Source organism: Anser anser (assembly GCF_964211835.1).
Source record: "Anser anser genome assembly, chromosome: 1".
NCBI classification, from domain to species: Eukaryota; Metazoa; Chordata; class Aves; order Anseriformes; family Anatidae; genus Anser; species Anser anser.
The window spans coordinates 75,053,277-75,066,694 of NC_139720.1; the positions used below are offsets into that span (position 1 = coordinate 75,053,277).

The window sequence follows — 13,418 nt, forward strand, 5'->3', positions numbered from 1 at the left end:
GCAGGCACAGGCTTGCTACAGGAAGTGGTTTATCTAGTGAGTCAGGGAGCTGATCCAGATGAGATTGGACTAATGAATATAGATGAACAACTTCCAGTCCTAGAGTACCCTCAGCCTGGTCTGGACATCATCAAGGTACAATGTATTGCAAAGAAAGTCTTTCAGCATTTGGATATCTTTTTTGTAGGCTCCATATTTATCACTTCATCTCATCCTGTGTCCTTGTCCTTTTCATCACTGGACTTGCTCAGTTTGTTGAAATGATTCAGAGTATTATTGGGTTATTTTGAAGCTGCTTTTATTAAGCTTGTTTATGTATTGTCTTAAAACATGTTTCTCAACATCCTAAATATCTTGAGAATGGATTTCTTGAATAAGAGAGTTCTAAGCCTCCTTTCCTTGGAAGCTCCCCAAATAAGACTGATTTGCTTTGATCCCTTTCTTGAATTTGCAAAAGAACTACACATACAGAGATCTGTGGATCTATAGACCCTGTACTCTGGATTTGCACATCTAGATCCTTAGAGACCCAGGGTCTGTGAATCTGTAGACTCTGTAGTGTGGTTAGAGGAGTTTGGAATATTCTGCTTGAAATGATTTCCATGTTATTAAGAATCACTCAGACTAGTGGCATGGCATGTGTGATTTTATTATTGCTGTAACTACTTTAAATACAGTCATATATTGGAATGATTAGCCAAAATACTAGGCTCCATTCTAGAACTTCTACAGTACTTAATGAATTGTGCTAGCTAAGGCTGGCATGGATAGATCTAAGCTAGTTCTGGTCACTGACAACTGCAGCATCAGCCTGCTTTTAAGCTGAGAGCATTTAGGGGTCAGAGGTTGCTTTTCTTTTTCACTGTGTGACCCTATTCCAGTGAAACCTCGTTGTTACTTCACGGCAAATATGTGGTGGCAGTAGTGAGAGGTTTAGTTTGAGGTTACACATTATGAATACTGTGTGCTAGCAACTTGATCTAATACCAGTTTATGCAGCTTTTAACTCCTGAGAGATTGTGTCATAAGACATTTTTTTCTGAAATTATGATAGAAAAGTGCTTTCTGTTTGAAAAGTGTTAATATTCTCAAGATAAACCTCTCGACTGTCTAGGCCTATTTTTGAAGATAAAATAAACTGCAGGGTTATAATTTTGAAGTTAAGAAGTTAAGGGTTTTCTGAAGCTCCTTATTTAGAGCTTCTTTTCTTCACAGAATTTTAGTGGAAGTATCAGAGGAAACAAAGTTAGTGTTACACCAATAATGCTACAGTTACACTCTTCTTGAGAAGGTCCTACAAATGGAAGTAGTTTCAAAACAAAAACCCCACACAACAATTTCTACAATTTCTGCACATATGCATTATCCGTCCTTTTGATTTAAGAAAAAGATGCAATTCCCTGACCTAATACCTAGACCCCTATTAATTTAATAAGTGACTTAGTGAATGTGACTCAGGACGGTTAAGGATGTCAAGTATGATGGCTCAGGGCAGCTCAGGATGTGCCAAGAACTAATACACAATAAGAAATGTTTCTTTGCTTTATCTTAGGAACTAACATCTCCTCGCCTGATAAAAAGCCACCTACCGTATCGTTTTTTGCCTTCAGACCTCCATAATGGCAATTCAAAGGTAAAAATTAATGTTTATTTAGCTGAACCAGCAGCAGTTGTTTATGTGCTTTGGGAAATGGGGGGGGGGGGGGGGAACTTTTAAGATGACTTTCTCTCGCTGTTGTAGGTAATATACATGGCTCGCAACCCCAAAGACCTGGTGGTGTCCTATTACCAGTTTCACCGCTCCCTAAGAACCATGAGCTACAGAGGAACATTTCAGGAGTTCTGCAGAAGGTTTATGAATGACAAGTGTAAGGAGCATGTGCACATGCTGTTACACATGTATTTTCATCTCTGCATTCCCTCTACAAGTACAGAAATGAAGTGGATAAAGGTGCAGTTGTTTTGTTTATAGAGTAGGGAGGTTGCTACAGATATAGTGCTGCATAAACTTAGTCCATGTGGACTGTGGCCATGCCTTCTTAATAACTGCCTTACAATTACTCACCCCATGGGCTTGATACCATTCTACTTCACTCAGGCAAATTCTGGTCTATTCTATTTTTTAAAATTCCGTTTGCAAGGCAGCAGGTACCCTGTGAAAAGTGGTGAATGTGCCTGGCACCTGTTGCTTTCAGTTTTCTATGCTTACCTACTTCAGTAGTCTTTCTGCTCCTCAAGAAACATTTGCTATGGTAATTCCTTTAATATTTTTATTTAATTCTGGAACTTGAAATTTGTCGCTAGCAAGATATCAATTAATGCACAAAAATTTCTAGTTTTGCATGAGACTGAGCTCATGGAGTACATCAGTAGAAATATATCAATAAGTCGAAGTGAGTAAGAAAGCAGCTGTAGGCTGCTACTGTCTGAAAATATACCGCTGAAATGAGAATACAGTAACCTGCATTACAGCAGCTCAGTAGATGGATACCCAGTAACTCCTTTGAGCAAGGGCTGTATTGTGACATGCCCACCAACTGTTCCCATTCCAACTGCACTACCATAAGTAGCTCTGTTGCACCAACTCAGTAAACTTAGGGGGAGGGCAAGCCCTATGTTCTCACATAACTGGCTATCATTGGGCTTTTTGGCAGCGGATTGTTACATGTAGCTAGTGAGAGTAAAAAAAAAAATAGCAATTTTTTTACTGCATTCTTTTTCTACAAAATCTTCTCTATGATACCCTAATGTGATGCTAAGAAGTCACGCGACACCTTGTGATCTGGTCTGAGACCAGGATCTCTTCTAGATCCAAATTTCCTTAAAGTTGGAATATGGAGGACTTGATGCTAAAGAAGCAATAGAATACTAAAGGGAATTAAAAAGTAAAAGCCTGCCAGTGGAGGTTAGTTAACAGGCTTTATAACCTTTGTCAATTTCTTTTGTGCAGGGAGGGTGAATGATCTCCTCCTGTTCTAGTGCACCTTCAGTTTTTTCTTCTACATTCCCCAGGAATGGGAATCTTGTCTGTAGCCTGTGAGCAGGAACTTCTAGACTGGAGACACATGAAAGATATATTAAAAGGCCTAATATAGAAGGGAAGTTCTGTATTCTTTCTCATATGAAACTGACTTCTGTGCATTGAAAACTTTTCATATACCGAAATGAAATTGTACTTTTTCAAAGGGAAAAGGTGGCTTCAAAATACAAAGCTAAAAAGTTAAATGTTTTCTAGTGCTGTTTGCTGTAGAGATAAACATGACTAAAAATACTGAGAAAATGTGTAAAACTGCTCACCGTATTTGCTTAGCTCCTGCCTTGATTATCTGACATACTTTTGGGGAATTTATCACTGGTAAGAAAGTAATATCCAGAATGCATTTCTCCTCCAGTTTTCATTTTGGTAATATTAGCAGCAAAAGATACTCTCTGGGTAATAAATGCTAGTGTCTGTACCTCTGCTATACACATGCAGATGGACTGAAATCAGCACAAATATGGACTTTATCAGAGAATTGGAAAATAAAGGAAGAAAATTTGGGGTAGTGTGTGTGTTAGAATTTCTAGTAACCACTGCCGGAGCAGAACTGGGAACGTAGGCCTTCCCAGCGTAGCACCTTGGCTACAGTATACCTGAGACCATGTTCTGGCATAACTGTGTCAGTTGCATGGAAGTACTAAGAAAGTTAAAACAGAAGAGAATAGGTCTTAAATTTTAGAGGGGACAAAAGATGTAATGATAAATAGAGTATTCTGTCAGTACATCTTCAGTTTTCTGAGAATGACAGTGAAGAAAACTTATAAGTCTGTTTCCTCAATACTTATCTAATGAAGAAAAGATAATGGTTGTTAGCAGGTTTTTTGTCCATCATAAAAGATGCTCTATGGAACTTTCCACTAATGAGTATCTAGCTTCTAGATGATGGAAGGTGCAGTGTGATAATGCTAATTGCAGGAATTCACACAGGTTAGAGCCACTGAAAATTTGCCTTCTGCAAAACTATCTATATAATGTTTATGTTGACTCCCCTTCTGTGCAGTAGTCAAGCATTACTAATACTGAGCTCTAGAGAGGTTCATAGTGAAATATAGTTACATTTTCAGTTGAACATTTTTTCTTTATGACAGGTTAGCGCTTTTGAATATTCCAAACTGATAGAAACACTCTTTTTCAATTAAATTCATTGATGTGCATGGCAATGGGTCAAAACTAGGTGGTTCTTTTGGGGCTATGAACCTCTCCAATTATTTTTTTTTTCATTTTTTGAAGAGGAATTAATAACAGTATTTTTTTGTATATGCCTATCATAATATCTCCTGTACCTGTAGTAGGATATGGCTCTTGGTTTGAACATGTCCAAGAGTTTTGGGAACATCACATGGATGCCAACATGCTTTTCCTCAAGTATGAAGATATGCACAAGGTAGGTTACATGTAGCAAAGAGGTATTTTAATTGCTTTTAGCATTGTAGCATTTAAAACATATGAAGGGAAAAAAATGGTTCGTGTTTCCATAGTTGGGCTTCCTAATGTCTGATACCATTTTTAAAGTACTGGCATTCAATTCGTTCCATGGACTGTCAGCACTTTTGTAGAAGCAGTAATTTGCTCAGGAATCCACTTGCATGTGTAGGTGCTCCGTTGCTCGCACAGAAGGCAGAGAGGTGTAACTGCTCAATGCTTGGTGCCCTCAACATTGGGCGTTCACTTAAAATAAACGTCTTAGTGTGTGTTGTATCAATGAGAACAGAGGTATCACTCTCTCCTATATATTTGGCATTTATTCTGATTATTTGATCTTACTATCATATGGGAATCAATCTTAATTGGGGATGATCATGTAGCATAAGGTGAACATAATTCTAACGTCCTTACAGTGCACTGGCTAACAAATCCACTGTGTTTTAAATCAGAAATATAATGGAAATAGTACATAGAACATCAATTTCCATTTCCTATTGTAATAATATATTTTTGAGAATTAGCAAGAATATTTCAAAATGCACATTTATATAATTTCAGCTTGTATTTTTTCTTAAACCTTCTCATGGAGTTGGATGCTAGAAGCTGTAATATAATCAGAATAATGTTAATAATTCAGTAACAATGATTTCAAACCCATTATTTTGAATAACAGTATATTCCTAACCCCTCAGTGAGGGATGCTGCTGAAAGCTGGTAGCATCACAGCATCACTCCGCTTCCTATCTGTTCTCCCCGACTTACTTGGAATATGTGGGTTTACTTTCAGCAAATAGGAAGGTGGGAAAATTTTTACGGTGATGTTTCTGCAACTTTTTCATTGATATTTTTCCCACTCATCAGGATGTAATTCACTTTGAAGTATTTAAACTCATACAAAAAAAATCATTTAAAATACTGTAAAATAAACTCATCTTTAAATGCTCTCTTACAGGACCTAGCAACAATGGTTGAGCAACTGGTGAGGTTCTTGGGAGTTTCTTATGACAAAGCACAGTTGGAATCCATGGTGGAACACTGCCATCAACTCATCGATCAGTGCTGTAATGCAGAAGCGCTTCCTGTTGGCAGGGGTATGTTTAAAACCCACAGTAAAACTTAAGAGTGGAAGTTGCAAGAAGCGTCTGACAGCTTAGTAACATCCAAGATACTCTAAGATGTTTGAGAAATATTGCTCTATAAATGATGTGAGGAAACTGGTACAATTTTGAGGTTTGTTTCAGAATAAAGTCAGGTGGAAGTGATTAAAAGAATGGAAACATTCAAGATCAACAGTGCATATTGAGCATCATCCAAACTGCTCTGTTGGAGAAAACAAGTTGTCTTTGGCTTACTTCAACTGATTGAGCTGTTGATGCTGGGAAGATTGCTTGGCTCCTTCTGACATTTGGCATGCCAAAGCCCATACAATTTCATTTGTCCTGGCCTAAACCCTTGTGTTCTGTTATATCAGATTTTCTAGAATAGCAAATCATTCTAGTTTCAAGGCATCAAATGAGAAGAACTTCTAGTTTTACTTATGTCCGTTTTTCATTGTCTATCTCAGCTGTTTAAAATGTTTGTAGCTTATAGATGTTTATTCTTGTGAGGTCTTTCTCTAGGAACCTGAAGTGTCCTTTGATCTGCTGATATATCTGTATTTCAACAATGCCAAGAAATCAAGTCCTTTCTCAGTCTTCTTTCTGATAAGCATAGGAAAGTGGACTCAAGAAGTCTCCCTCTACTTATTTTCTGTGGGCTGCATTACAACACTTAACAGCTCTTTTTAAAAACAAGAGCATAAAGAATGAGATGGAGATTTCCTATGTCATTCTCACAAGTGCCTTGTTCAGGATAAAAATCACTTTATCCACTGATTGAATTCAGTTTTAACTTTAAGTTTGTTTCCCTCTCCCTTGTTTGTCCATCTGTGGCCACATTAGCACTTTTTGCTACAGCATCAAACATGAAGCTCATGCTTATCGTGACCACACAGTCTTTTCAGAGGAACTGATTGAAATGTTATTGTCCCTTATTCGGGAAGCATGACCTGAATGCTTTGTTCTTAAGCTTCTGTGTAGGAGCCCCTTCCATATTACTTCTCTCAGCCAATCTTCTTGTTATGTGCAAATTTTATTAGCTGTAATTTTTATAATTCTCAAATCTCTAAGAATATGAAATATCATTAGTCCATCTTGACTGCTAATTTTGAGTAAGTCAATTGTTTATTCATTTATCATGCATTTTATTGACTGGGGGGGAGGCAGTGTTAACCTTGGCTGGCTGCCAGATGCCTTCCAAGCTGTTTTCTCACTCCCCTTTCTCAGCGATACAGGAGGAGAAAAAAGAATGAAAAAACTTGTGGGTCAAGATAAAGTTGGGGAGTTTGCTCACCAAAATGTGATGGTAACATCACAGGCAAAACAGACTTGACCTGGAGAAGATTAATTTATTGCAAGTTAAAAATAGAGTAGGATGGTGAGAAACAAAGACAAAACTAAACCTACCTTTTGTTGCTTCTTCCTAGGCTTGATTTCACTGCTGACTCTTCTACCTCCTCCCCACCCTGAGTGGTGCAGGGGGAACAGAGGTTGTGGTCTGTTCATAACAGTTCCTCTCTGCTGCTGCTTTCTCCTTTCACTTTGCTGCTGCTCTGGTGTGGGGTCTGTCCCACAGGATACAGTCCTTCACAAATCAGTCCAACACGGGTCCTTCCAGTGGGTTGCAGTTCTTCAAGAACTGCTCAAGCATGGGTCCTATCCATTGGGTACAGTCCTTTAGGAAGAGACTGGGTACCCATGGGCTGCAGCGTGGCAGTGTTCTGACATGGTCCTCCCTTGGCTGTGGGGGAACAACCTGTTTCACCACAGTATTCTACATGGACTGCAGGGGGATCTCTGCTCTGGCATGTGAAGCACCTCCACTCCCTTCTTTTTCACTGACTTTGTGTGCAGGGTTGGTTCTCTTGCATTTTTCTAACTTTTTTCACAGCTGCTTCAGAGCAGTTTTCTATCCCTTTTTTAATAATGTTATCACAGAGGTACCACCAGCTAATGGTGCTCAGCTTTGGCCAACAGTGTTTTGGAGACAGCTGGAACTGACTCTGTCCAACATGGCGGGCAGCTCCTTCTCTCTTCTCACAGAAGCCAGCCCTGCAGTCCCCCGTCACCCTCACCAAACCTTTCCACGTAAATCCAATACAACGTTATGTCATTGCATTAAAAAAACACGTCACATGCCTTACAGAAGTCCATTGTATCTTTGCATTCACCTTTACTCAGTCAGACTGTAATCTTATGAACATTCAGTCAGTTTTGTTTGAGAGGATCTGTTTCCCATGGAAGCAGATAACTGCTATTCTTTATGACCTTTGTCTTTCTTGGCAGAGCCTTATGCCAGTTTTCATTCCCCTGCACAGACTGTGGTCAGGGTAACTGCCCCTCAGTAACTTGTGCTGTTTGTATGTTGGCACAAACATTTCAGAATGTCACACTTTACAAAAGCTATTGCTCAGACCTCCTTGCTTTTATCTGTGACTTTGTAAAAACAGTATGGAAAGGCTTTTTGTATGTTATATAGGAGCTGTACATTCCAGTTACTACTGTAGGACCTGGAACCTGGTTTCCTGTGGGCGGTTCTGCCATAACTGTGATATGGCACCTTTTTTTTGTCCCAGTTCAGTTATGATAAATAATTAGTTCTTGAAATAACTGTCTGAAGTTTGCTGGCTTGAGGTAAAATTTTGGTGAAGACAAAGAAGTTTGTAGTTTCACTGGAAAACATCATCTGTGTAGTCTTTGGTAGTCTCCACTGCATAGTGTGTTTTTCTGCTCGTAGATATCTTACTTTCAACTCTCATCCTGCCCTCCTCTTGCTTTTTCAAACTGAAAAATTCAACATGTAATACAGGTCGTATCTTGTATAAAAAACAGAAACCATCTCATTTGCCATAGAATTTTACAGCAGATTACCAAACTCATATTATCACCTCACTTCTCTGCTGTGAAGGCAAGATCAAAAAATGAGTCTGGTAAGGCATCTTGAATGCCTCAGATAAAGTGTTTGATATAAGTTTTAAGATCTTACAAACAACAGAGCCACATTTTCTTCAGTTCAATTGTATGAAGTAACACAAAAACCTAGATTTGTATCTAACCTCTGCTACCTGGAGGAGGTCTGTGGAGCAGCAGTGCAGCTACATACTGTGCACAGCCAAAATCCCTCCTTTTTGCCTAGTGAAAGCCAGCAAGGCAGTTGTGAAAGAAAGGTGAGGCTGCAATATCAGAGAAATGAGAAAGAAGGGAACACAGCTGCTGTTGAGTCCTTCAACACGCAGAAAGGTCAACCACTGCCACTGCTGCCCAGGTCATCTCCATCCAGATAAACAGGGTGATGCCCACTTTTGCACGTACCATTCTGTGCATGGTGTTAGTGTTCATTGTTCTGTAGTGGAGCCTGCAAGCCCTAGTCAAGGGTCAGAGCCCCTTACTGCTCTCTTCTAACAAACCTTTCAAAAAGATACTCCCATTTTGTAATAAAGAAGGAAGGGAGCTACAACAGCTGATTTAATATTTTGTCACTTGTTCACTGTGTGCTTTTTAAAAAATAAATCCTTATTTTGAATTTCTTTTGTTCACTTGTCTCTGGCTTTTACAATACTTTGTTACTTCAGAATGTAGCTTCATTAACAGTGCTTTGTTCTTCTGTTCATTTCTGTGACAATTGTGGCGGTTACATGACAGTTTATTGTAATTTGTTTCAAATATTTTTAGTTTGTCATTAGTTACGTTTATTTTGCTTTATTTTAGTTCTTCATTTTTTTCTTTTAGCACATTGATCTGTACTCTGAAGATAACCATGAGCTGCTGTGAAAGCAGAGCAATGATTAGATATATTATTTACATTTGACTCATATCACATCCTAAGTTACACAGTTGCATGATTCAAATCATAAACCAGGTGGGTGACTTTTTTTGACAACCTATAAATTCATGTGGTTAAAAAAAAAAATTACAAATCCACTGCATTTGTGTTTTGTAAAACCTGTGATTTGTTCATATGTGCTGTTAGGGAGATTCAGAAATAAAAACATCTATCTTTCCCAAGTAGAGGAAGAAAATACTTCTTAACATTATTGAAAGATAAATACAGGCTTTTATGTTTTCTGCTGTACTTTATGCAATTAGAGTTACAAGAATAAAACTATCAGATGTTTCTGATTGCAAGACATTTCTTAATGGTCTGTTTGATACAGGACAAACTTGTCAAAAACAAAATGATGCATTTTTAGTCAGTTTCAGGTTCTCTTGACCCTTTTGATCCTGAAACAAACCGTAACACTGTCATACCTTCAGGAGTTATAGGAAAATCCTGATTTCATTAGATGGCCCTTGTCACACATACTATATCATCATGTTAATGTCTAATTTATAGAAGTTTCAGACAGTTTTGTCTTTGGATTCAATGATAGAGTTGCCGCATAAAAGCAATGTTAATTAAATAGCTGTTCTTCTTATGCATCAGATGCTTAATTAAGTTCCCTGCATGTAGTTTTGTTCTTGCTGTTATGATTAAACCGTGGTAGCATAGTCTCAGTTTTCCGTTAATTTATTCCAGCTGAACAAGCCTGGATTTTGTCTTTATTTATACCCAGTATAAATGAGAAGAGAATTGTTTATCTCAGTCTGGTTACTCCATGGGGCTTATTCATCAATAAGTAACCCAACAAGAATACAAGTTAAAATTTGTTGCAGAGTAACAGTTGCTAAGGGGACTGTAGCCTTTGACTGGTGACTTCAGCAGTGTCATCAGGTTGTATTACTAGTTGGATTCAGTAAAGTAGAAGAATACTACATACAAGGTAAAAGTGTTCAGTGTCCATACTGTATCCACCAAAAGATTCCTCTTCCTCATGTACAAAATTAAAACTTAAATGTCATAAACTGGTTACATGGCACATGTTCTTGTCAATATCTTGTAAATAGATACAATCTGTGCATTCACTCGTATTTTACAAATCATTTCTTTCCATTCTAAGAAACTTAAATTCAGCTGTTGAACTTACCTTTAAACATGAAATTTTAGCATAGCTGATTTCTAGTATTTTATCTCAGTGATCAAAATTCAATAATCAGCTTAATGTTCTGTATTTCATGCACCTTTTGAATTGTTTTCCAATGAGTATATGGTGAAGGCACGGTCACTTTGAAATGTGTTGTTGTTAGCTGATGGCATTATTAAGCATCCATACTTAGAACTGACACCAGAAATCAACTTATAAGTTAATATCCAAAACAAAATCTGTATTTATAGTTAGTTAAGGCTGGAGCAGTATCTCAAATCTGAATTTTTCTTTTCTCTTCCAGTGCAGATGACAAGGCATAGGGCACTTTTTTTTTTTTAAAGTCTTCACAAAGGTTATGGCAGGGGTGATTGGGGAAGATAATGAATAGTATCAGCTCTCATTGGGGTTTCAGTGAAAGTTAAGACTGAACAGCTTCTCACAAAGTATTCTTGGTGCCCTGCACAATTAGACTGTAAAAATTTGGTGTTCTCTCCACTGTCTGACTGTTACCTCTATGTGTTTCAGGTCGAGTTGGGCTATGGAAAGACATCTTCACTGTTTCTATGAATGAGAAATTTGATTTAGTTTATAAACAGAAGATGGGAAAATGTGACCTCACATTTGATTTTTATTTATAAAATGCATGCATATGATCCAAATGTAGCTAGAAGTGCTTTATGCGTTCATTTATTACCTACTGGACAAACTACTGTAGCTGTTATGTGTAACAAGATTTAAAGAAAGAAAAACAATTGAAGTAAACAATCTAAGAAAACCTTAAACAATTTAAGTGTAAACCAGATATTATCTTTGATCCTAAAGAGCTGTTCACTTTCTGGTATTTTAATTACTTGTCCACATGCACGAACTTCCTAGACAACACTAGAACATTCAGCTGTTAAGGAATTGTAGTATATATGTATAAGGTATGTATCATGTGCAACTAGAATGTACACCTTTTCAGGCCCATCTTGCATATTTAATGTTTTATAAAGCTTTTCACGAGGACCTAAATAAATGTCCATAAACCAAATAAATTATTTCAGAGGGGAACAAGTAACAGGCCAAAACTGTATTCTAGAATGATCTCAGGGGTTAATCATGACATTTATTTTTATAGCTGGTAAATCAAGTATAAAAAAATCCCATTCCAAAATAAATGATCAAAGTCGGATTCACATTAACTTCTGCACACTCTTATCTCTATAATCTATAATCTGTGTACTGGCACACTCTGCAAGACAGGCCTAGTTATGAAATATAGCTGTGATTGTCACTAATCCCCAAGCTCATGCATGCTTTCATGGATGACTGCACACAGCAGTCTTCTTGATGGAAGAAGTTCAGCTCCATGCAGAAGGTCAGCAAACAGAAGCTTTCAGCCTGCAGCTCTAGCTTAGTCCCTCAAAATGGGGACCAAGGCATCTGGTGCAGTGGTCTTTTTTCAGGAATCAGCCTCTAACTCATGTTGGTTTACTGTGCAGATCTGAATTTCACCTATTAGATACAGTCAGAGAAGATAAGGTACTGGATCTCCTCCTGTTCCACCAAAAGTTAAGGGCATTCAGCACTGTTCTCTGTGGTACTGGACTCCCTCAGACCTAAGATAAAGTGGGTACTTGTGACAATGTAAGCAGGCAGAGGAAATGGCAGCAATGAGGGAAGAGAGTTTAAAAATACACCACCAGGTGGGAGTATTGTACAAATATTCATGCAGAATAGTTTCAGTAATTGTTAGCTATGGCTCGTTGGTCTGGATTATGATCAGGAGGAAAGCTGATTTCTTTTTTTATTTTCGATGACAGGTACACAAACAGCCTGAAGCAGGCTCCTATTGCTGTAAAAATTACTGTAAAACTTTCCAGAATTATTTTATTCTGTTACATAATGACATCACTGCCTTTTAGGTTCTCAGCGGCCGAAGGCCCATTTTTGCTAGTCAAATATTCAGTCTCACCAAAAGTCATGAGGAAAGGCTAGCAGATTTTTGGTGTTTCAGTTCTGTTGGGAAACAAACTGTCAGTTTAACTGGCAAGTGGTGTAGCATGATGTGGCTTGACAGCACTTTTCCTTGTATATTTGTGAGTGAAAATGCTTTCAGTGAAATTTTATTTCTATTTTTATATTTTCAGTACTGTATGAATATTAAGCACTACACATTATACTTCTGTGCTTGCTTGATTACTGAATAAAAGATGTGTTCCATGCATTATGGTTTGCTCATTTTGGAGACCTCCAATTCAAGCCTTGTAGTCTTCAGACACAGCTCTTATTCACTACCCATACCTCCTAATTTAAGATAAAACTGCAGATAGATGGCATGAAATCAAACCACTGTCTGACCTAGTGAGCTGTTTCTGACAGCAGCCTATAACAAATCACAGAATCACACAGAATCACAGAATTGTAGGGGTTGGAAGGGGCCTTGAGAGATCATCGGATCCAATCCCCCCTGCCAAAGCAGGTTCCTTAGAGCAGGCTGCCCAGGTAGGCATCCAGATGGGCCTTGAATATCTCCAGAGAAGGAGACTCCACAACCTCCCTGGGACAGCCTGTTCCAGTGCTCAGTCACCCTCCCCATGAAGTTCTTTCGTATGTTGGTGCGGAACTTCCTGTGCTCCATTTTGTGGCCATTACCCTTTGTACTGTCCCCACAAACCACTGAAAAGAGGTTGGCCAAATCCCTCTGTCTCCCACACTTGAGATATTTGTAAACATTAATAAGATCCCCTCTCAGTCTTCTTTTCTCCAGGCTGAACAGACCCAAGTCTCTCAGCCTTTACTTGTAGGGAAGACGCTCCAGGTCCTGTATCATCTTAGTGGCTCTCTGCTGGACTCTTTCCAGAAGATCCCTGTCTTTTTTGTACTGGGGAGCCCAGAACTGGACGCGGT

At 38.4% G+C, this 13,418-nt stretch overlaps 1 protein-coding gene across 4 annotated transcripts in view; it reads left to right on the forward strand.

Annotated features, from left to right (window-relative positions):
• SULT4A1 (sulfotransferase family 4A member 1) overlaps positions 1-12,735 on the forward strand; it is a 32,835-nt gene extending 20,100 nt beyond the window's left edge. Inside the window, exons 3-9 of one of the 4 annotated variants that reach the window (XR_014578598.1) lie at positions 5-135; positions 1,553-1,633; positions 1,742-1,868; positions 4,330-4,424; positions 5,418-5,556; positions 9,292-9,421; positions 11,052-12,735. Coding sequence is in view for 3 of the 4 variants with exons in the window: in XM_083821322.1 (XP_083677448.1) it covers positions 5-135; positions 1,553-1,633; positions 1,742-1,868; positions 4,330-4,424; positions 5,418-5,556; positions 6,990-7,243 (827 nt within the window). In the remaining variant the exon portion in view is untranslated. The other 3 variants (XM_083821323.1, XM_083821322.1, XM_083821324.1) reach the window with 3 other exon arrangements.
• Positions 12,736-13,418: the final 683 nt, after the last annotated feature.